The sequence below is a fragment of the Aspergillus heteromorphus genome, assembly GCF_003184545.1.
Source record: "Aspergillus heteromorphus CBS 117.55 chromosome Unknown BO70scaffold_1, whole genome shotgun sequence".
Taxonomy (NCBI): Eukaryota; Fungi; Ascomycota; class Eurotiomycetes; order Eurotiales; family Aspergillaceae; genus Aspergillus; species Aspergillus heteromorphus.
The window spans coordinates 1,449,756-1,471,295 of record NW_020290406.1 but is presented as its reverse complement, the minus strand read 5'-3'; the positions used below and the strand labels follow the sequence as shown (position 1 = coordinate 1,471,295).

Below are 21,540 nucleotides of genomic sequence, written 5' to 3'. Positions count from 1 at the left end.
GTTGATTCGGGGTGGAATGGAAATTGGGAAGTGGGAATATGGAATAGGGAGGATGAAAGGGGGTGAGAATGGTGGGATATTATCATATAATATGGTGTAGCAATAGTACTAGGTGAGAATAGCTGAGGATAACTAGCTAAGAATAGGTATGTAGGTAGGTAAGTAGGTAGATAACAAAGTTAATTAACCGATTGTAACCCTTGCCTTTACCTTTACCTTTACCTGACTGGCCTTGATTACCTCCGAACCCCCCTGAACTTCTGCTCGGTGCCCATAGTAGTAGTAGTAGTAGTAGTAGTAGTAGGTATGGTAAGTGTCGACCACTCCGTACATAGTACTACTATATTTACAACAGCAACCTGCGGTGAACCCGTACCTACTTAGTAGGTAGCAAGTACTGAAAGCAAGGGAACTGCATTATTCGAGGGTTCGTGCGGAGTACAGTACATAATGCTGATTGTAGGTAAGTAAGTGTCTTGCTGGTGTCCAGGTGTTGTAAGTTGGTGAGTTGAGTTGAGTTGGTGGTGAATAGTATTAACTGAGGGATGGGGTTACTTAAGGGACGCTATATGTATATGTACTATACTTAGTAGTAGTTACTAGTATAGTATAATTAGTAGGTCAAGCTCCAACCACATAGCCCATACTACTACTACTACTACTACTACTACTACTACTACTACTACTACTACTACTACTACTACTACTACTACTACTACTACTACTACTACTACTACTACTACTATTATTAATTTCCATCTACGATAGGGAGTGATTGTCTAGTAGGGGATTTGGAAGACAAGTCGATTTCTGGGATACTATCTATGTAATAACCTAGGTTCAGTTCGTCAACATGGAATATCGAAATTGGATGGCATACACGGACGGACATATCTAGCTATAGTAAGAAAAAGACGACCATAATTCTTGAATTCATTCATGACATACCTAATAAACCAAATGCATAACAAACGAAGAAACCCGAAAGAGAAAGAAAGAAAGAAAAAAAAAACGCCAACCGATTCCGGGTATGTATAAGAACAAATGTTCTAATGACTTCCTTCTTCCTCTTCCCCAAGTCTCCCTACAACAGCACTCCATTCCTCCAACTACCCTCCCTACCTCGTAGTAATAGTCCCCTCAAATACCGAACTTCGAACCCAGCGCTGTATATCCAATTAGCCCACGTCAAGACCCAAGGAAAAGGTAATAAATAGTGATAGATGTATTACTCACCGCCAAGAACCGCCTTCTTCTTCTGATTCTGAACGAACTTATTCACGTCTTTCGCCCAGTTACTGCTGCTCTCCTCCAGCCGATCCATGTTATCGCCCGCGAAGCTGAGTTTCTCGGTGCGTTCCTGCACCTGCCGCTGCATGTAGGACCAGTAGCCTTCCTGGCTGCCTGACTGCGTGGATGAGGTGGTCGGGGTGCGGCCTTCGCGGAAAGCTCTCCGGCGCTCTTCGTCTTCCTGCCGCATCTGCTCCTGCATGCGCTTGGAGGGGGGCCGGTCGGGGCCGCCGACTTGAGGGTGGTGTGTTAGTTTATTGGATTGGTGGTAACGCAAAGGGGGGTGGCTTACTGAGAATGTCCATGTCCGCTGGGGAGATGTATTGGGTACCGGAGATCCACTGGATGTTGGTGATGGTAGGTCGCGGGGGAATGACTGCTTGTGGGTTGTAGAGCTGGTCTTCCGACGGTCGTCTGTAGGAACTGTTAGCTTTTGGCGAGGTGGGTGGAGTCTCGAGTGCTGCGTACAGTCCATGTCCCGTTCCCCAGACGCTGAACAGTCCCACTTCGGAAGGACTTGTCCAGACCAAGACGGTTCCATTGGAGGAGATGGTCGCATCCGAAAGACGTCTCATATCAGCGATCTGGTTGATCGGACGGGAGCCAATCTCTTTCAGACCGGGGATGGAGAAGGCACGGGTGTGTCCGTCGCCAAACAGCCCGACGAGACTGTAGCCACGGGCCTCAGTCTTGACCACCGCGGCCGAGTCGCACAGGTAATCGTCCCAGGACCGATGCGCGCCCTTGGAAGTCGCGGGCTTGAAGATCCGGCAGCCAGAAACAGTCACCGCAATGACGACGCCGTTCACACGATTCCCGTTCCGTAGGCCTCCGACCAGGTTGGGCGTGGCCAATGCGAGACTGCCGTCATCTGCGTTGACCGGGATGATGCTGATGACCTTGTCGTCCAGCATATTCGTACCGACAAACGTGGCCATGTATTTGCCATTCTCCGAAGGCAAGATCTTGAAAGTCGCCAGGTTTCCTCGGTTGGTGCCCACAAAGCAGCAGATGCTAGAGTAGTCTTCAAGAACGTCAGTTTACCCTTTGAAGCTTTCAGTCAACCGCTCTTACCTTCGCCTTCCAAACTTAGCACGCCAAACTCAATCTTGGTAGGCCATTCCGGGGCGGGAATCGAGGAGCTGCGTTTGTTAAAGATGCTGCTTCTCTTGTTTACCTTGAGCAGTTCTGAGAAATGAGCAGTGTGGATAATGGCAGGCCCGCGCAAATCAATGATCGCCAGACCACCACCCTCAAACCCAACTGCAACAAAGCCCACTTGACTGTGTTTCAAGGCAGTGACCGGGCCCTGCTGCATGTTCAGGAGCGTCAGTGGAAGAACACCCTTTTCTAGTCCAGGGTCGACCCTGTGGCTGATCTTGGTCAACTTCCCAGGCCCCTCATTGGCACCCGGAGGCTCCTCACGACCATAGCTTTGGTTGGTTCCCCAGCGGAAAACCACAAGCTCGCCGGTCTTCAGGCCGACGGAAAGCTCACCAGTCGAGCCGCCAAGCGACATCTCGGTCACTTCGATGTTGCCAACACGGCCAACAGCCCGAGCCAAATCCACTTGGACGACCTCGCCGTTCTCAATCTCGTCGTCGTTACCGGCATCCCAAATGCGAATGGTTCCATCCGCGTGGGCCGTTGTCAGGACATTGCGATCCTCGAACCGCTTGAGCGACTTGTTTGCCTCTGCACCTCCGAGCAAGAACTTGGGTCCCTGGGATCTGCGCTCCTTCAGGCCCAACCATGCAGAACGATCGACCGGAGTCAGGATAGCCTTGTTCACGAAAGGCTGCACAAACGAGAGATAGGGATGAACCATGTTGGTAGGCGTAATCGGGTGTCCACTGGGGAAACTCATCGTGATCACTTCTCCAGAAGACAGGAGGGCGATCAACGCAATAGGATCATGAGCTCCGCCATAGTAGGGAGTGCTGCGAGGGATAGCACAGAAGTCGACAACCTGCGCACCCGGGGGAGTAGGAAGGACAATGTTGCGTTTGGGGGACTCAAAATGCTTCGAGATGATCGCCCATGAAGAAGTCTGGTAGTTTGGTGACGGGCCCAGGTCGATGAAGGAGAGTCCCTTGGTGGTCTCAGCCTTGGGCCGGCCACCCGCAATCAACAGTCCACTATCATCACCATTGTCCTTGACACACCATACCACATTAGTGATCGGATCCTTCATCCCACTTGTACCCGGCGAAGGCGGTTGTTCGGGGCCTACACCCGGCTGATCAACATTGGGATTCTGAATCGACCTGGCCATAATCTTGCGACCATCCTTGGAATCCCAGAACACCAGGCTATTATCATCATGCACCGTCAACACGAATATGCCATTCGGATGCCAAAGAGCCCTAGTCAGCCGGGGTCTGCGCAAATCTGGCGACGGGACGTCACCATTACCCCCCAGTGCACCCGGCGGGACCTCATATTCGAAGTATTTCTGAGCCACGTTTTGCTTGAATGAAAACGTCACCGCACCTTCCGGATACCCGACCAAGATTTTACCGATATCACGAGGCGAAAAGCTGAGACTGACGACGGGACAGAGCCGGGCTCGGGGGTTGCGCTGAGCCCACAGGTTGGGCACTCGGAACGGGGTGAGGGTCTCACGGTCTAGATCGTAGGCAATGATATCGCCTGAGCGTCGTTAGCAACACGATCTCATCATCATCATCATCATCATCATCATCATCATCGTCCCAAACACCCGCGGCATCCGCCATCCCGCGCCCCAGTATTCATTCCCATACCATTTTGTAGCCCGATGAACGCATAATCAAGGCTGGGGTCCGTCAACAACGCGCTAGCATGGGTCGGAGGAGCGTAGGAGACCAGGGTCTGTCGGGTCGCGAGGGAGTAGATGGTGATTTCGCTCTTGGAGTCGACGCTGACCAGCTTGTCGGCACAGAACTGGATGAACTTGGCGGACGCCTTCCGGGGCAAGGCGAAAACGGCCGCCACCCGCCGTTGACCGAAGATGTAGATCTGACCCTGACCGAACTGGGTGTCACTGGTTCCGACGGCGAGGAGCGACTGCACGGGATCGTAGGCGATAGCGCTAATCTGGGAGTTGATGCCGCATCGTGCGAACTATAGGGCAAGCATGAAAGGCAAGTCAGTATGGTGGTGTTTAGCCCGAAGGAGCGGTAGGTTCGGTTGGATGCTGGGGAGGGGGGGCGTGAAGACGTACATCTTCCAGGTTGAATAGGTCCGGCGACAAGTTCTCGGAGAAGTCCTTCTGGATGCCGGCTTGCTTTCCCCGCAGGAAATGCGCCATTCTTGCGGGACGGGACGGGACGGAGGGATGGCCAGAAGGGAGCGGATAAGAAAGGGAGTTGGGGATGGACAAGGATAACAAGAACAAACACTCGGATTGGGGAGCGGTGACCCCAGGGGAGGAGGATGTTTGAGAGAGGATTGATCTCGATCTACTCCGCGGGAAGAAGAAAGGTTGACGCCATGAAGTGGAAGTGGCAGTGGAAGCGGAAGCGGAAGCGGTTGGTGTTGGCCTGATTTGCAGGGCGGCCGATCTGCCCCGCTCGGGCTGGGTTGGTGGTCCCTCTAGGATCCTCCTCCCTTGCGCCCTCGTATTGGGACGACTTTCTACCATTTCAGTGACATCAAAGGGTCTGGTCTGGCACACTACTACCTACTCTACCCACTACTCCGTACACAGTGAGCACATATCCCTGCCAGTTGCCCTCAGCTTACTACGCTTTGTACTACTTCCCCTCCCCCCTCCCCCCTCCCCCCAAAGCTTCAGGATCTTCTCCCCTTGTCGCCAAGAACCCTACAGCCAGTGGATATCAGCTGCTCCTAGGCAGCAACGATTTTCATGGGCTTGCCAAGATCGCATTTCTTTCACGCACGCATGGCACCGGCACTCCATCGAGGACCGCCCGGCGCTAGCTAGACATACATCATCGAACGGATACGATCGCCCAGTCCGAAGCTTCCAGTACGTCGGACTGCATGATGGCACGCGAGACCTTGGGGATGGACTAATCGATAGTCCGGTTGGGGCTATGTTCCTGACATATCAATCGGAGTGTCAACCTCTCGCCTCCCAGGAAGGTGTTGCGCCCAAATGTTCCACCTTCAGTCCCCGCGGATCGTAGCCATCTCTGCGAGTACAGACGTTAGCTGCCTCCTGGCGTCCATCTCGGTGGTCATCCCCTGGTCACGGTAGTAATGGATCGTGACTTTGTGAACAGAGCGGTAGCAGGCATATCTGGGGGTTGGTGATTAGCTTCATCCACGTCAACCGTTCGCCCGGGGGTGTTTGGTGATTACGCACAATAGCTGCCGGGCCACATGGGACCTGCCTTCCGTCAATCGTGAGCCAAAGCCTTCCAGCACAGCCGGGGACGGCTCCCCAAAAATTTCCGCCATCTGAACATCCCCCCAGAGGGCATACTCCAGCCCGATGAGCCCGGACAGTTGCTTAGACTCGGGATTAAGGAGCACCTGCGACGGTTGACCCAAGCCAACAACTACGAGCCGCGGCGACGTCACTTCCTCAAGTGCAGGTGACAACCGGCGAACTTGGTGTCGGATTTCAGCATAGGGAAGATGGACAAAGGCGTCCTCCGAATCTCGAAGAATGCCTTCTAACAGCGTCACGAACGCCTCCCGCCAGGATCGTTTGCCAGACCCGCAGGCTACCTGTTCCAGGGACCCAAAGGAGTCAGAAGCATGTTGTCCGATCCTGTAAGCTAATGACCCCAGAGCTCGGTCGATCCCGTCCCGGTCCTGGATAGTAAGCCGGGGCTCCATCTCCTGTAACGTGGAACCGGTAACATAGTGCCGCATGAGGAAGGCCGACCCCATCGAGCCTCCCTGGAGACCATAGTGAACAAAGGAGGGGATGTATGGGGTTTCACTTTGCTTCAGGATGGAAAGGGCGCGAGCCTCAGTCTCCAGCAACAGCTGCTCCCGCCGCAAGAGGGGGGTCGTTGGCCCCGGGGAGCACTTCAGGAGTAGTTGATCGCCATTCGATAACACGATCCGATTGATGGAATGTAGATGGCCCCGTAAGGAGTAGACCCCTTTGACCTGCACCGAGGGAGAGAAGTGTCGCTGAAGGACCGCACCAATGGGGTCAGAGGGTTGGGGGTCGGGAGGTGATAGAAACGGCATGACGAGAGAACAGTCGGTGGTCGAGGGAGAGCCCACGTTTGCACAATCGCCGGACATGGTGAATGATCAGACGGTGGAAGAGCCAGGAATATAAGCCTTTTCCGCTCGCGCGAACATGGCAGCCTCGAGAAGGGGCCCGAGGGGAGTCAGGGACAGGGTCAAGCAAGAACGAAACTCTCTCTTCTCTCGCTCTCTCTCTCTCTCTCCCTCCCCGGGTATAGCGAGCCCATGGAACCTGGACCTAGCCTGGGGCATAAAGTACCTACTAGTAGGTAGGCGCGATGCAAGTCACTCGCCCCGAAACCAATGAAGGCGGATTGCATTGTTCGACCCAGCAAACCGAACTAACTGGTCGCAATCGTGTCTTCGTTTTCGGGGGGTCAGATGATTTGAGTAAAGGATGCAGCGAACGGCGAAGATGTAATATGGAGCATATGCCTGATGTGATGACATTAAGCGAAGGGGCGGGCCCCATAAGGATATCCGGGGACGGGGAGGGGGGGAAGGGAGGGGGCGGCATTGTCAAATCTTGACCGAAGAGGGAGATCTCCGTCCGAGATCTCCACAGTCGCCAGTGCCAGACTTGCCAGTGCCCAAGCGGGGAGGAGCTGGTTTGCGTTTGCTGGTTGAGGGAGCCCGATGAGATCAATCCGAGTTCGTCTCGGAACTGCGGGCTCGCCTAAGGCTCCCGCTCTGAGAAAGGCGCCATGCAGGTGAAACCGCACCGGTCCAATCGGATGCCCCTGTTACCGAAGACAATGACTCGGAGTCTGAGACCTTGGAGACGCTTAATGCCTGCTATTATAGGTTCAAGCCTTCAAGGTCTCGATAGATATTTACGTAGGTACGGAGTGGGCAGTATAGTAGGCTGTAGGCTGTAGGCTGTAGGCGGCCGTCGCTACACCTGCCTCAGTCGTCCGTCCAGTCTCCGCCATCCGCCGAACTAACATCAAAGTGCTAGGTCAAGGAAGGTTTGGAACATCCTTGTTCTGACACCCCTCTTTCATCCATCCGGACGGTCATGTTGAAAATAGTAAGCACTCTGGTCGGTCATCTCCGGTCCAAAACTTTACATCTGCATAAAAATGCTCTAGAACCTATGTGGCTCTCAGCCCGGATGGTAGCCGCGAGGGTCCCACGAACTCTATATACACAACTTTTCTTGCTTTTTGTCGCCGGAAAGCGCGGGGGGAGGGGGGGGGGATCCAGCCACATGTCAGGTCCAAATCAAGAAATGAAGATATTTTCAAAGCTAGGTATCTAGTCAGGCATATGTTTAAGATTCTGTGGGCTCGATAGTGGGCTCGACAGTGGGCTCGACAGTAGGCTCGGTGGTAGCGACAGTAGGCTCGACAGTAGTAGGCTCGGCTGCAGGCTTGACTGCAGGCTCGGGTGCCGGTGCCGGCGCCGGCGCCGGTGTGGGATTGTATAGCTCAGCCAAGTTGTACCCCTTCAGACGGTCATAGTCGCTCCCGGCAACACTAATGCTGATGATGTTCTGCGAGTTTGCTGTCAGTACTAAAGGATGCAAGGACCCAGCAGCGACGGAATCTCACCTGGATGACAACGACAAGGATGATCAGGTCGTAGTTCTTCAGATCAACCGGATGTTCGGGCCCGACGACACCCGCAATAGTCTTGATGACGAAGTCCCTGTTGAACTTCTTGTTACTCCTCACCATGGGTCGGATGGCATACTGGACCGATCTTGTTAGCAGATGCCCACGACGTCGTCCCTCTCCCACTCCGAATCAAGACTAACCTTTTTCGGGGGCCCTCCAGAATGGAAGTGAGGCTTGAGGATCTCCCGCGCAAAAGCTTCTAGGTCGACGCTAAGAGTCTTTCGAACGGATCTTGCAGGGGTCATGCGCTGAATCCATCGGGATCGTTTCTTATCTGGGTTGGCAGCAGCCTCGGTGCAAAGTTGATACACCAATTTCTCGGGGTCGATGGACTTGTCGAATCGTATGAATGAGACTGCAGAAGATTAGCATCGGTAGAACGTAGATCTTGCATGAGAGAGAAGGTGCCCACGCACGACAGGGGAGATCCATCCGGATAGCACGAAACGGACGGGACTTGCCCGCGCTGGGCTTCAGCCCCTCCACCTCCCTTCTGATTTGAGCCTCGATGTCCTCGTCATCGTCATCTGAGTTGGACTTGTCATCGTGGTCATCACCGTCGGTGGATTCCACGCTCTAAGCAGCAGCATATGTCAGAGGGATGAAAACCACACACCACACACACTCGACAAGACAGTAGATGATGGTTATGCTGAGGATTGCATTCACTGTACCAACCTGAGAGAAAAGATCCACTGCCTCTGGCATGCACTTTCCTTCTTTTCCCATATCGCAGGAAACAAACACTCCCCAATCACCGCCCTCGATGTTGCCTTTGCCTTGTTGTTTGTGCCATTGGCTGCCACCCTGTATCACAATGAGACAACTATCCGCAAGGTGGTAAGAGAAATCGATGGGGTGATGCTTGGGGGGGGGAGGGGGGCAAGCATCATTCCAGCATCTCAGGGGGAGAAGGAGCGAACCTTTCTCTTCTTCGCGGGCCCAACGGATGAATTACTAGGCATGGTTCTCTTCCCCGATCCGGCCATGGGCAGGAATTCAATGCGTGGGATGAGACGACGACGACAATACGGTGTCTGTCGGTGTCTGTCGGGATCTGTCGGGATCGGATCACTTGGGCGGCAGACTAGTATTCCAGACAGATCAAGGCATGCACGTCTGACTCGGGAGAGGAGAGAGCGGGCCTTGAAGTTCTAGATGCGCTACAGGGTGACACGCGCAGGACGAAAGAACCGGAAAGGCAAGGCGTGGAGGGGTTTAAAATTCCACATGAGGACTAGCGGGGCGGCCGGGAATCGCCCATCATCCCACCGGGTGGAGTGATTGGCGTGAATGCCATGGACTGTCACTGAACACTGGCCCTTTCGGCCGGAGCGTCCCTTGATTGCGTGGACATCTACAAAGTATCTACTAAACTACTCCGTACGGAGTAGTACACAGAAGATCAACCGTTTTGCGGCACCTTTTTCCCAGGGTTCCCGATATAGCTTATTTGGTCCGGCAAATCCATCGAACCACCCCCTTCTGCTATCATTGCCCGGAGAACTCTTGTCCGCAATTCAATCACCGAAGGCGATTCTATCCAGTAGGGTTGGTCTCTGTAATCTCAAGTCCACCCCATTCTCATTCACTCAAGCATGCGATTGCAAGGTGAGGGGTGAGGTGAGGTGGTGGTGGTTGTATGGTAACTGCCTGTATCCCCAACGGCGCGCAAATGACATCACGCCTTCATGACGTACGGCCACAACTGGGTCTCTGTCTTCCGGTTGTCGCACTCGCGGCGCCTATTTATAACCTTCCCCTCTTCACCTGGTGTAAACATTCCCATTTCCTCTCTCCCAAGTTCACCCTGCTTTTTACCACTACCAGCTTACCTGGAATCCAACTCACTCTACCTCCTATTACCTGAACTGTCGTGATGGCGAACGTTGACATCGCTACGCGGGAGCTTCGGAAGCCCATCACTGTCTCCGAGTACCTCTTCCGTCGCCTGTACGAGGTCGGCGTTCGCTCGGTGCACGGTGTCCCCGGTGAGCGCGTCTTGGACGATGACTGGCTTATGGCCACTCCTGCTAATTCCTGTGGATTGGACTAGGCGACTACAACCTTGCTGCTTTGGATTACTTGCCCAAGTGCGGTCTCCACTGGGTAGGGAACTGCAACGAACTCAATGCCGGTATGCCTCAACCCTTTGCGAGCAATTGACCCCCCCTTCCCCCCCGGATTGGAAGGAGTCATGGGTGTCTGACGCGGGAAACTACAGGTTACGCCGCAGATGGATATGCGCGTGTCAATGGCATGGGTGCCCTGATCACTACCTTCGGTGTAGGAGAGCTGTCGGCGCTCAATGCCATCGCCGGTGCATACTCGGAGTTCGTGCCTATCGTTCATATTGTTGGCCAGCCCAACACCAAGTCGCAGAAGGACGGAATGCTGCTGCACCACACCCTGGGAAATGGCGACTTCAATGTCTTTGCGAAAATGAGCGCAGGCATCTCCTGCACCCTTGGACAGCTCAATGACACTCTCCAGGCGGCGACGCTCATCGACAATGCCATCCGCGAATGCTGGGTCCGCAGTCGACCGGTCTATATCAGCCTGCCCACGGACATGATCACGCAGCAGATCGAGGGAGACCGACTTGACAAGCCCCTGGATCTCTCGCTGCCGCCCAATGACCCCGAGAAAGAAGACTACGTGGTGGATGTCGTTTTGAAATATCTGCATGCCGCAAAGAAGCCCGTCATCCTCGTTGATGCGTGTGCGATCCGCCATCGGGCGCTTGATGAGGTTCACGATTTGATGGAGGTTTCCGGACTGCCCACTTTCGTGGCCCCGATGGGCAAAGGAGCTGTGGATGAGACCCGTCCGAACTACGGAGGCGTGTATGCAGGAACTGGATCGAATGCTGGTGTTCGCGAGCAAGTCGAGTCGTCGGATTTGATTCTGAGCATCGGTGCTATCAAATCTGATTTCAACACGAGCGGGTTCTCGTACCATATTGGACAGCTCAACACCATCGACTTCCACAGCACTTTCGTGCGCGTGAGATACTCCGAATACCCGGATATCAACATGAAGGGCGTTCTGCGAAAGGTTGTCCAGAAGATGGGTAAGGTCAACGCCGAGCCAGTCCCGCATCTCTCGAACGCGCTCTCCGAGAACGAGAAGACTTCAAGCAACCAGGAAATCACCCACGACTGGCTTTGGCCGAATGTTGGACAATGGCTGAAGGAGGACGATGTTGTCATCACCGAAACCGGTACTGCAAACTTCGGCATCTGGGAAACCCGGTTCCCGGCGAACGTCACGGCCATCAGCCAGGTCCTTTGGGGCAGTATCGGCTACTCGGTTGGAGCCTGTCAGGGTGCCGCACTGGCAGCAAAGGAGCTGGGCAAGCATCGGACCGTCCTGTTTGTCGGCGATGGAAGTCTTCAACTCACCGTGCAGGAGCTGAGCACCATGATCAAGAACGAGCTCAACCCCATTATGTAAGTCATCTCTGCTGTCACTGTCATCGCGGACGGGTGCTGACGTTGACGAAGCTTTGCAATCTGCAACAACGGATACACCATCGAGCGATACATCCACGGATGGGATGAGAGCTACAACGACATCCAGCCATGGGATATCAAGGCCCTTCCCACCGTCTTCGGAGCCAAGGACAAGTACAAGGGCTACAAGGTGACCACGAGAAATGAGCTCCTGGAACTCTTTGCCAACGAGGAATTCGCCTCGGCGCCATGCTTGCAGGTAAGACAAAAGTTCCCTTCCCTTCCCTTGAAATAGCATCCAGCAGCGCTGACCAAGACAACCCAGTTGGTGGAACTTCACATGCCTCGTGATGATGCCCCGGCCGCTTTGAAGATCACCGCTGAGGCGGCGGCCACTCGCAACAAGTAATGAGGGTGGTATCTGATGCATTTCGATTGTAACTCCCTGCAGGAGCGCAGACGTCACTCTCAGAAGTGGTCTGGATGGAGATAATGACGTGTAATGATTCCAAATAATAATACCGAATATGATCATGTGTCACAATCTTTGTGTCTTCAGCCTCAATGGGCGTTGCGGAGACAGCGCGTATATCAAACCTATCCTATGCTGTTTAAACACTCCTCACTGCGTACTCTTGCTTACCCTGGCATACTCCGTAACGCAATCCTTCCAAGGAGACAACATTGTCACATGTAGTCCGTTTTCTGATCAGGGGAGAATGGGAATCGCTAGCTCAAAGGGGGACGAATTCGAAAGCAAAGCGATAGAGGACGCCAGGGATACGTAGGGACGTACGTATGTCGGGCCCGGATGGCTTCAATAGAGCGGGCGAGAAGACGATGGTACCGGGTACTTCCGTATCCTCGGGTGGGGTATATAAGGGACTAAGGTAGGAGGAGTACAGGGTACCGCCAAGCCAGGGACTCGGACTGCTTGGACTGCTTGGACTGTTTTTATCGGGGGCAGGCACCACGTGATCGGGCGGGACGTTAAGGCGCCAAGGCGGCCAGCGCATCAAAGCTCTTCCCTCGTTTGGGGGACGGATTAAATCATAAACCAGATTTGGAATAATACGATTTTGCCAGACTGCCAGACTGCCAGTCTTGCCAGTCTTGCCAGTCTTGCCAGTCTTCCAGTGAACCCCATAATTAATTAATCTATCGCGGTGGGCTGCTAATTTACGACCGACCGCGACCAATCTAGCGACGGGTCTACTGGTATGTTTTAGCTTCCCGTCGAGCCTTCCGCGGCTGCTTCCCCTTCCACTAGGGACTCTCTAGGGGACAGCCTGCCCACTACTCTATCAGGGGTTGATTACTGCAATTTTCCAGGAGATTGGGCTGACATCCGAGATCCATCTCGCTATCTTAGACTTAGACACGCCCAGAGACCCCCTCCGTCCCCCTCCGATCCTGCGCTCCTTTCCCGTATCTATCTGCAGCGCGACTGCGTGTGACATCTCCAGCCTCCCCCGATCACTTGGATGCCCGCCGATGGCTGCAGTCTGCACCCTCCGATCCTGCTTACTACCTCCTCCTCCTGTCGCCCGCGCCGATTGCGAGGCTACTACTATCTGTGCCTGATCAACGTGCTTTGAGAATAATCCTCTCCCTCGGCCTCTCCGTACCACCAGAGCCCATCTCCTGCCGCCGCCCGCGTCTTCGCAGCACCGAGAATGCGAAATCTCCTGGCCTTCTAAGCGTCCATGGTCTATATCCCCCCACAGAAGGGACGTGCTTGATTGCGCACGCAGTGAGGTATATAAGGGCAGATTCTTCTCGCCCCCCTCTCCCCACGGCGACCGTTTGTCTGTTTACCTCCTCGTGTCACCTTACACCACTTGCTTGGAGACATCGCAGACATCGCCAACATGGACGGTCAGCGGCCGCAGCAATACATACCGGTACCCCGCCTTCCTCGGCGACACAATCCTCGCAATCGCACATCATGCCTTTACCGCCGCCGCCGCCCCGATACGCCCCGACGCAATCCCAAGGCGTCATGCTTCCTCCTCCCCCTGGACCACCTCCAGGAACCGCATACGGTGCTCCGAAGCTCACCAACCCTCAACTCCAACATCAGAATACCCTTGGGTGGCAACAACAGAGCTGGGCGCGGCAGGCACTGTCTCAAGGGTACCTTCCGCCTCCTCCGCCTCCTCCCATGGTCCCTACAAACCAATCCCCGTACGGCCGTCCGGCGGCTCTGTCGATTCCCTCTGCCGAGTCTCGAACATCTGCAACCTATGTGCCGCAGCCGGGTACCTTTGGGCCGGGGGTTGGGATACCTCCGTTCGACGTACATGCCCCTCCGATGTACGAAAATATGGGGACCATGCAGTCCAGTGACAGACAACGGCTCGCGTCTGCGCAAGCCTATGAATATCCTACCACAGACTCGTCCACATATAAACGGGATGCGAACATTCCTCCTACGCCATCGGGTCGCACTCTCCCTTCCTCGCTAGCCGTCAATGACGGTGCTCATGACATAGCCTCAGCGGGCTATTCCGCAAGCGCTCAAAATGCAGTCCAACAGATCACGGCGCAGCCTGCCGAACTCACAAAATCTCCCAGCCATCGACATAATAATAGCACCTTGCTGGGCGGTATGTCGCCCAGCGAGGCTGCAGTTCAGTGGCCCCTCGATCGCGTCCAAATGTGGCTTGCAAACAACGGGTTTTCCAAAGACTGGCAAGAGACATTCGGAGCCCTGGAAATTGAGGGGGCGGACTTCCTTGAGCTCGGACACGGGTTCAATGGTCGGCCAAACCTGGGGAAAATGCACAACGTTGTGTACCCCCAGCTTGCGAAAGCATGTGAGGCAAGTGGCACTGGCTGGGACCCCATCCGGGAACGAGAAGAGGGGAAGCGCATGCGCAGGTTGATCCGCCAGATCCATGATGACGGGAGCTATGATGCCGAGATAGCTATCCAGAAGCGTCGCGACTCCCACCCGAACAGCGCTCCCGAGGCCGGGCCCGAAGCTTCACCGAAATTCACATACGAGCCCCGATCTGCAGGCCCAAGCTCAGGAAATGTCGCGAACAGCCCCAACCTCAAAGCACCCCAGCCGGCCTTCAGTCAAAGGCAGAGCATGCAGATGCGTTCCTTCACAGCGCCTATGTCCATGAACCACGACCATGCGCCCTCTGAGTTTACTGCCAATGATGGCAGTACAATGTGGCCTCGATCCGACTATTCGCGAGCCGTTTTGTCTACCATCGGCGGTGACCATCAAAGGCAGAGCCCCTCGGTTTCCAGTGAGGGCGGGACCTTCCAGGCCCCCATCCGGCAGTATGAAGACAGTCCAAAGAGTGGTAGTCCGGCTCTGCAGCATGCTCTTCTTGCGCAAATGGACCCTTCGTCGTCCGCGGGTGATTTGGGAGTCAAGCTCGAGCACTCGCGTGGCAACAGCTCCGATTCCACCACAGGGCGCCGATACTATGAGTCCATTAAGCAAGACGGAGCGCGCCCTTCGCCACAGGAATTCTACAACCGCCAACCCGGGGGAGAAACCCCCTCCTCCTACCCAAAGGACCACCGTACGGGGCTTTTGAACTTTTTCAAGAAGCGAACCAGAACGGGTGATTCGAACCACCCGTCTCCCGAGGAGCAATTTTTGGAATCTCCCACAAGTCCAGTGAACACGCGCCAGAACGGTTCCCACCTCCCTTACGCGAGGGCAGCCTTCAATGCCAGCGACATGTCGTTGGGTGAGCGCCCATCCTCTTCGTCCATGTCCGATCATGAACGTTTGACATTGCGGGCGAAACCAGCGCCGAAGGGCAAGAAATGGTCCTTCGTAACCTTGGATGGTTGGAACTTTCGCTTGGTGGACATAACCGAAATGGACTCGGTGGAAACACTGCGCTCTGCCATATGCCAAAGTCTTGGGATTGCGGACTGGACAGGCGCGCAAATTTTCCTGACGGAGCCTGGTCAGACTGAACATGACGAGGCGCTGAACGACACTAGTCTGGCCCTCTGCCGGAGAACGAAGTCGGATTCTGTTGGTTCGTTGAAGTTGTTCGTACGGGGCTCACACATGCATTTTGGTGCCACCAGCTCCTCTCACTTTGCCGGTCTGGGTGTTTCGATTCCTGACAAGAGCACTGCCTCGCCGACGTCCGCTCATCATGTACACAGGAAGCCACTGGACGATGAAGCGCTTAGCAGGATCTCGCCCCACAACCCAGCTAAGCCCACATCTCCCCAGGTTACTTCGCGACCGCAGCTGAAGGCTCCTGCTGCTAAACTCCCCCCACGGGAAATCTCACAGACTTCCCTCGGAGCATCCCCCGTGGATGGCACCGTGGAAGCAGGACTTCCTGCTAATGCAGAAAAGGCAGACTTGCTAGCTCGTCACGAAGAGCATTTGCGGGAGGTTGAACGGAAGCAACGGGCGTATCGCATCTCGAAGGTTCCGCCTATGTCACAGCCAAGAAAGGACGCGTATGGCGAAACCGGTTATAGGCGCGAAGGGGTGATTGACTTCGATTCTCCCCGTATATCGCCTTACGAAGACAAGAAGTCCGAAACATTGGTGCCACTTCGCAAACCCCCAACAGCACCTCACGAGTCAAGCACACTCACAAAGGTCAATTCATTGCGAAGGAGAGACAGCGACCGTCCTCGTGTTCAGCCTACAGCAACCCAAACTCACGGCCTGGGAGCCGTGTTGGCTAGCGTGGGTAGAATGACCAGCGCCATTGGAACGCCGGCTCCGTCGGTACCGGCGGCCTCGCCTGGTCAGGAACAGATGGAACCCTCACCATCGACTACGGAGCAGGACAATCAAACTACCCCAACGGTGCATTCCAGCCAGTCTTCCGCAAACGGTTCCTCTGCAACCCCTCAAGAGCCTAAACCAACCCTCCAATCTCGCAAGTCATTTGGGCCCGAGTTCGATTTTGAGGAGACCAAGGTTTCCTTCCAACGCTCCCCGGTGCCCCAGGATGACTCCGATGACGATTCGGATGATGGTCTCTTCGCCATTCCCTTGGTAAATACTAAGACCCCGGTCAAAGAAAAGCCACCGATGAGCCTCTCACCAGAGTCGCAAAGGAGGGCCGGGAAGCCGTCCCTTACTTTGAATACGGAAAACAGGCTGCGAAAGGGACTTTCCGTTAGCTTTAGGTCCCCGAGCGCTACACGCGAGACTTTTGCCAGCTCTGGTGGGGAAGGGCACGCCAGGAACGGGTCCTTCCTTGACATGACAACTTCCCCTGAGGAAGAGAGGCCGCCTCGCAGGGATTCGTTTGCCAGAGGCGATGTGTGGGCAAGCAGACCCCCCGTGGAGGGCGTCATTGACCACCTGGACGACTTCTTCCCTGATATCGACCTTGACACACCTTACTTGGAGGGGCAGGGAATGGGCATGTCGCCTCCCTCCTCGCCAGCAAGTAAGGTTGCGGCTGAGAACGATGTAGTCCATAAACAAAAGCCGGAGGGTCTGCCGTACACCACGCCACACCCCACTCCCCCGGGTGACAATAATGTCGGCTCTAGCGAGCCAACCATGAAGCCCCAAGAACCAGGCGTCGTTGCCCGCCGCAACATCAGCCGCTCCGGGGGCGGACTCACGCGAATGAAGTCCATTCGAGAAGTGGCAAAGGGTGCCAACCAGGCCAGTAGAAATCGGAGTGTGCATTCTTCCACTGGCAACCCGAGGTCGGGAGATATTCTGCGTCGCAAGAGCACGAAGATGTTTGGCGCAAAGATTATGCAAATCAGTCCGAAGCGTGGCAGCCGCTTGAGCCAGCTTGATCCTATCCCTCAGAACCAGGCCCCCCCAGGGAATATACCCCAGAGACAACCCACTTTCCGCATCATCCGCGGTCAGCTTATCGGCAAGGGAACTTATGGCCGAGTGTACCTGGGCATGAACGCTGACAATGGTGAGGTCTTGGCTGTGAAACAGGTGGAGATCAACCCTCGGATTGCCGGGACAGATACAGACCGCATCAAGGAGATGGTTGCGGCCATGGACCAGGAAATCGACACCATGCAACATCTCGAGCATCCCAACATTGTACAGTATCTGGGTTGCGAACGAGGCGATCTGTCCATTTCGATCTACCTCGAATATATTTCTGGTGGCTCCATTGGCAGTTGTCTTCGCAAGCATGGCAAGTTTGAGGAGAGCGTCGTGAAGTCGCTCACGCACCAGACTCTGGGAGGGTTGGCGTACCTTCACGATCAGGGGATTCTGCATCGTGATCTGAAGGCAGACAACATCCTCTTGGATCTGGATGGCACTTGCAAGATCTCCGATTTCGGTATCTCCAAGAAGACGGACAACATCTACGGAAATGATTCGACCAACTCCATGCAGGGCTCCGTCTTCTGGATGGCGCCGGAGGTCATCCAGTCCCAGGGACAGGGCTACAGTGCCAAGGTGGACATCTGGTCTCTCGGATGTGTGGTGCTGGAGATGTTTGCTGGCCGTCGGCCGTGGAGCAAGGAAGAAGCAATCGGGGCCATCTTCAAACTCGGCAGTCTGAGTCAAGCCCCTCCCATTCCTGAAGATGTTTCCATGAACATCAGCCCAGCAGCACTCGCCTTTATGTACGATTGCTTCACAGTGTATGTTACCTCCCCCTTCCTTTTCGAAATCTTTGACAATACTAACCCACTCCCCAGGGACTCGCTCGATCGCCCCACAGCCGAGACCCTACTCACCCGCCATCCCTTCTGTGAACCCGACCCCAAGTACAACTTCCTGGATACCGAGCTCTACGCCAAGATCCGCCACGTCCTCTAAGACCAAGACCCAGATTTCGTCAATAACAAAAGCTTCAAGCGTCTCTATCTTCCAGCGTTTCGGCCATGCATTTGTTCTCTCTTCCCCTGCATCATACCCAGCTCACGCAGCATTTCGCATTCGGTGTGCATAGTTTGTTCGTCGACGTTTGGTTGGGATTCCCTACTTGAATTGAATATGGCAATCTGGATATTCTTAGTTTTGCTTGCTTTGCTTTGCATCGTGTTTTGTTTATGAGACGTGATGAATGTCATGCTCTCCCCCCCCCCCCCTCTCTCTATCCTTCTCTTGCTACTGCTATGAAGATTCGCTACTTTGTATATACATTGGAAGAAGAATAAAATATATCTACCGCTCTTCATCATCATGATCATCACCAGACCTTCCATCCCTCCCTTCACAGGAGTAAAAACAGAAAAAAACGTAACGAAAAAAAATCCCCCGATCTAAGACTCCGGACTCGCACCCCGACTCATAGCATCATCATCACCATCACCACCACCACCACCCCCCTGACCAGAACTAGACCTAACGAACCCCACGCGAAAAATGCCCTCACACCACTCTGCGAACGTATCCACATCCCACACGGTATCCTCCCTCCCCTTGCCCTTCCTACTAACACTAACCGGATTCCCCTTACTTCTCTCAACAGAAGTATACATATCAAAGAAATCCTCATAAACCTGAATGACGCGATCCTGCACCGCGCCCACCAGCGTCTCCCTCATCCGTCCATCATCCAGATACAGTCCCAACACCCTCCTCAACTCGGGGACCTCCTTCTCGATATTCGCGCACATCGGAAACACAACCGCCCCCTCTCGCTGGTGCTGGTGCTGATTGCCCAGCGTCCGCACATCGACGAATTTAGCGGGTAAGGAGGCGGTCATCCGCGTCGCGAAACCATTGATGAAGTCGTTGATGACGGTGCGGAGACGCCCGTCGAGCTCCACTTTCGCGTCGAGCATGTTCTCCACGACCCGCGGGAGGAGGCCGTGGCCGACCAGCAGCATCAGGTTGCGGGGGTTGAAGAGGCCGCCGCGTTCGCGCAGTTCCCAGAAGGTGTTGGTTAGGCTGGAGAAGTCGAAGGAGACTTCTGGGGCGACGTATTCGATGTCGAAGGCGACGATTTGTTGTTTGAGGATGAGGAGGTGGCTCATTAGGAAGAGTTGGGCGTCGGTGGTGGATTTCGGTGCTAGGAGGGTGCTGGCGTGGTGCAGGGAGGTCGTGGTTTGGTGGACGATTTGGTGGGCGAGGTCGTCGAAGACGGTGGACTATATGTATTCGGGTTGGGGTTAGTGGTGTGGGTTTGTTTTGGGGAGGGATTGGGGGAGGGGGATGTACGTTTACGAGACGGTAGATTCGACTGAGGAGCCAGATAGCTTTGCGGAGGGTGGGATACCATCCGCTGAGTGCGCTTTGGGAATCGAGATCCCATTTGGAGTCTTGGTCGACGGATGAGTCGCCGTTGCCGTTGCCGTTGCCGCCATCTTCGTTTGATTTTGTGGGCTTGGGGAGATTCGCCAGTGCGTCTGTGGCGGCGATCTTACGGCCGGTGATCTGGCCCTCGGTCACGGATATCGAGACCTGGTTGTTGCGTGCCGGGTAGTCCAGGTCTTCGGGACGGGGCTTGTAGCGCTCGATTTCGTCGCGGAGGAAAGCCTGCGCGCGGAAAACCAGACGGGTTTGCACATCTTCGAGGGCGGGTTGGATCAAAGTGGGGAAGTCGAGTTGGTTGGCGTCGACTTGCTCGATCTCCTCGTCTTGGTCGAGCAGGTAGCGGGTTTGGAGAAGAGTGCAGAGTTGGCACAGTTTGATGATCTTGTCCTCGTGGATGATTCGTGGCCGGAGGTGGTCGTAGAGGGGCTCGCAGATCGTCTCTAGGAAGTCATACAGCCCCCCGTGGCCGTGGAACCACTCGCCCCAGAGCTCGAACTCGTCCAAGCACACGCCACGGATGTAGCTGATACTCGCACGGGCAAACGAAACGAGATCTTGTGATGACGTTGGCGACAGAGCGATGTCGCTGAGATTCTTCTGGACCAGCGGGATGATGAGTTTGCCGCGCGTGGCTGCGTAGTTCGCGTGCAGCTCGTTGAGTAAGCTTTGGTATTCGGCTTCTGTGCCTTGGTCCGGATCCAACGGAGGGACAGCTCGCTTCTGGATCTCGAGCCCGATCTGTTTCAGTTCTGGTGCGCCGACTCGGAACTTCGCGTAGAGCAAGGTAGACATGGTGGTATCGTTCAGTTGCTTGTCGGCGATTTTCTTCGACGCATCGGCGTAGACGTCTCGGAGGGAGGAAACGAAGTGCGTCCGGATAAGAGTGAGGGCGCGGGTCATGAGCAATCGGTATCTGGAGCGGTATACACCGGCCTCTTTCTGGTCGGGCTGCAGGGTAGAGTCTCATTAGCCTAGATGCAGGTGGAGCGGTCCGAAATCACTGACATGAACCTCCATATAGTCCAAACATTCATCGAGCCGTCTGAGCATATCCGAGAAGTCCTTCCCTCGCACGGTGTTCCCAGCCCCCGGGGCATTCAGTCTCCGCGAAGCCGGGTCGAGGAAGTCGTAGTTCTGGAGGTTTTCCTGGATATCCGCCGCAAGATCCGAGTCATGCTTCTGTGCCGAGAGCAGCCCTTCGCATTGCTTCTGGAAGTTGGACGTCTGCGATTCCACCGCTCCGAAGTCGTTCGACAGGCTAGTCAACAGGTTGAGGGTGGACGAGGTATCGGCGAGGAGCGAGTCGAGATGGGATTTAGACATTTGAAGCTCCTGGAGACAGGCTCTAGCAGCAAGAGTGGTTAGCATCCACCAGGGGCTTCCTCGCGGGGGCTGGCCGCAGTCGGCGCCGCTTACTGGTACTCATCGTAGCTGGCTTCCAGCAGGCTCTCCTCCACTTCGCCATACCATTGCGCAAAGTCCAGTTCATTGTGAATGTCGGTAATCGATTCCAAGCTATCTGGGATGGCCTCGAGTTCATTGATCTGCTTGATCTGCAGCTCCAGGGCCGGACCCGACGGAGCAGTCTGGCGTCGACTTCGCTGGCCGGCAGCTTGTTGGCGCATTGTGAGGGGAAATCCGGCGGAAAGGAAACGGACGCGACTGCCCCTGTGGCTAGACCTCGAGCATAACAGGCAAGCAACCCTCGATCAGGCCCCGGGAGGAAGAGGAAGAGGAAGAGGAAGCGGTGCCTCCTCCGTGGCTTCAATGCGCTATTCTGCCGCCTGTCGCCGCCCACGCTATTTGACGC

At 55.1% G+C, this 21,540-nt stretch overlaps 5 protein-coding genes across 5 annotated transcripts; 2 read left to right on the top strand and 3 right to left on the bottom strand.

The window, feature by feature from the left end:
* Window positions 1–913: 913 nt before the first annotated feature.
* Window positions 914–6,932, bottom strand: BO70DRAFT_305892 (putative SNARE-dependent exocytosis protein (Sro7)). The gene is made up of 9 exons (XM_025540022.1): window positions 5,603–6,932; window positions 5,444–5,536; window positions 4,674–4,727; window positions 4,496–4,583; window positions 4,056–4,395; window positions 2,365–3,942; window positions 1,583–2,314; window positions 1,237–1,524; window positions 914–1,166 (listed from the first exon to the last, which is right to left on the bottom strand). Exons 1-9 carry the CDS (start codon window positions 6,499–6,501, stop codon window positions 1,141–1,143), a joined length of 4,098 nt encoding a protein of 1,365 aa, XP_025404181.1. The 5' UTR covers window positions 6,502–6,932; the 3' UTR covers window positions 914–1,140.
* A 788-nt stretch (window positions 6,933–7,720) lies between these two features.
* BO70DRAFT_348814 (THUMP domain protein) lies at window positions 7,721–9,031 on the bottom strand (the record flags this gene model as incomplete). Its single annotated transcript, XM_025541630.1, has 6 exons — window positions 7,721–7,942; window positions 8,001–8,141; window positions 8,207–8,421; window positions 8,483–8,642; window positions 8,745–8,873; window positions 8,990–9,031. The coding sequence occupies 6 exons, from the start codon at window positions 9,029–9,031 to the stop codon at window positions 7,721–7,723; spliced, it is 909 nt and encodes a 302-aa protein (XP_025404180.1).
* A 914-nt stretch (window positions 9,032–9,945) lies between these two features.
* Window positions 9,946–11,930, top strand: BO70DRAFT_367584 (alpha-keto acid decarboxylase family protein; the record flags this gene model as incomplete). Its single annotated transcript, XM_025544572.1, has 5 exons — window positions 9,946–10,057; window positions 10,123–10,203; window positions 10,291–11,518; window positions 11,573–11,780; window positions 11,847–11,930. 5 exons carry the CDS (start codon window positions 9,946–9,948, stop codon window positions 11,928–11,930), a joined length of 1,713 nt encoding a protein of 570 aa, XP_025404179.1.
* A 1,539-nt stretch (window positions 11,931–13,469) lies between these two features.
* bck1 (putative MAP kinase kinase kinase (Bck1)) lies at window positions 13,470–18,553 on the top strand (the record flags this gene model as incomplete). The annotated part of the gene is made up of 3 exons (XM_025545623.1): window positions 13,470–13,837; window positions 13,868–18,109; window positions 18,167–18,553. 3 exons carry the CDS (start codon window positions 13,470–13,472, stop codon window positions 18,285–18,287), a joined length of 4,731 nt encoding a protein of 1,576 aa, XP_025404178.1. The 3' UTR covers window positions 18,288–18,553.
* A 21-nt stretch (window positions 18,554–18,574) lies between these two features.
* On the bottom strand, window positions 18,575–21,440 carry BO70DRAFT_425136 (Golgi transport complex subunit COG3). The gene is made up of 4 exons (XM_025547655.1): window positions 21,147–21,440; window positions 20,736–21,075; window positions 19,635–20,678; window positions 18,575–19,564 (listed from the first exon to the last, which is right to left on the bottom strand). Exons 1-4 carry the CDS (start codon window positions 21,353–21,355, stop codon window positions 18,734–18,736), a joined length of 2,424 nt encoding a protein of 807 aa, XP_025404177.1. The 5' UTR covers window positions 21,356–21,440; the 3' UTR covers window positions 18,575–18,733.
* Between the last annotated feature and the right edge of the window lie 100 nt (window positions 21,441–21,540).

What these genes read in the sequence shown, in the direction of transcription:
- BO70DRAFT_425136 (XM_025547655.1), bottom strand. Translation starts at nt 21,355, where the DNA reads ATGCGCCAACAAGCTGCCGGCCAGCGAAGTCGACGCCAGACTGCTCCG. An exon ending in GCCAGCTACGATGAGTACCA is followed by an intron (nt 21,076 to 21,146) that starts GTAAGCGGCGCC and finishes TCTTGCTGCTAG; the next exon opens with AGCCTGTCTCCAGGAGCTTC. An exon ending in GAATCTACCGTCTCGTAAAC is followed by an intron (nt 19,565 to 19,634) that starts GTACATCCCCCT and finishes GAATACATATAG; the next exon opens with TCCACCGTCTTCGACGACCT.
- BO70DRAFT_305892 (XM_025540022.1), bottom strand. Translation starts at nt 6,501, where the DNA reads ATGTCCGGCGATTGTGCAAACGTGGGCTCTCCCTCGACCACCGACTGT. An exon ending in CATGTGGCCCGGCAGCTATT is followed by an intron (nt 5,537 to 5,602) that starts GTGCGTAATCAC and finishes ACCAACCCCCAG; the next exon opens with ATATGCCTGCTACCGCTCTG. An exon ending in GTTCATCGGGCTACAAAATG is followed by an intron (nt 3,943 to 4,055) that starts GTATGGGAATGA and finishes AACGACGCTCAG; the next exon opens with GCGATATCATTGCCTACGAT.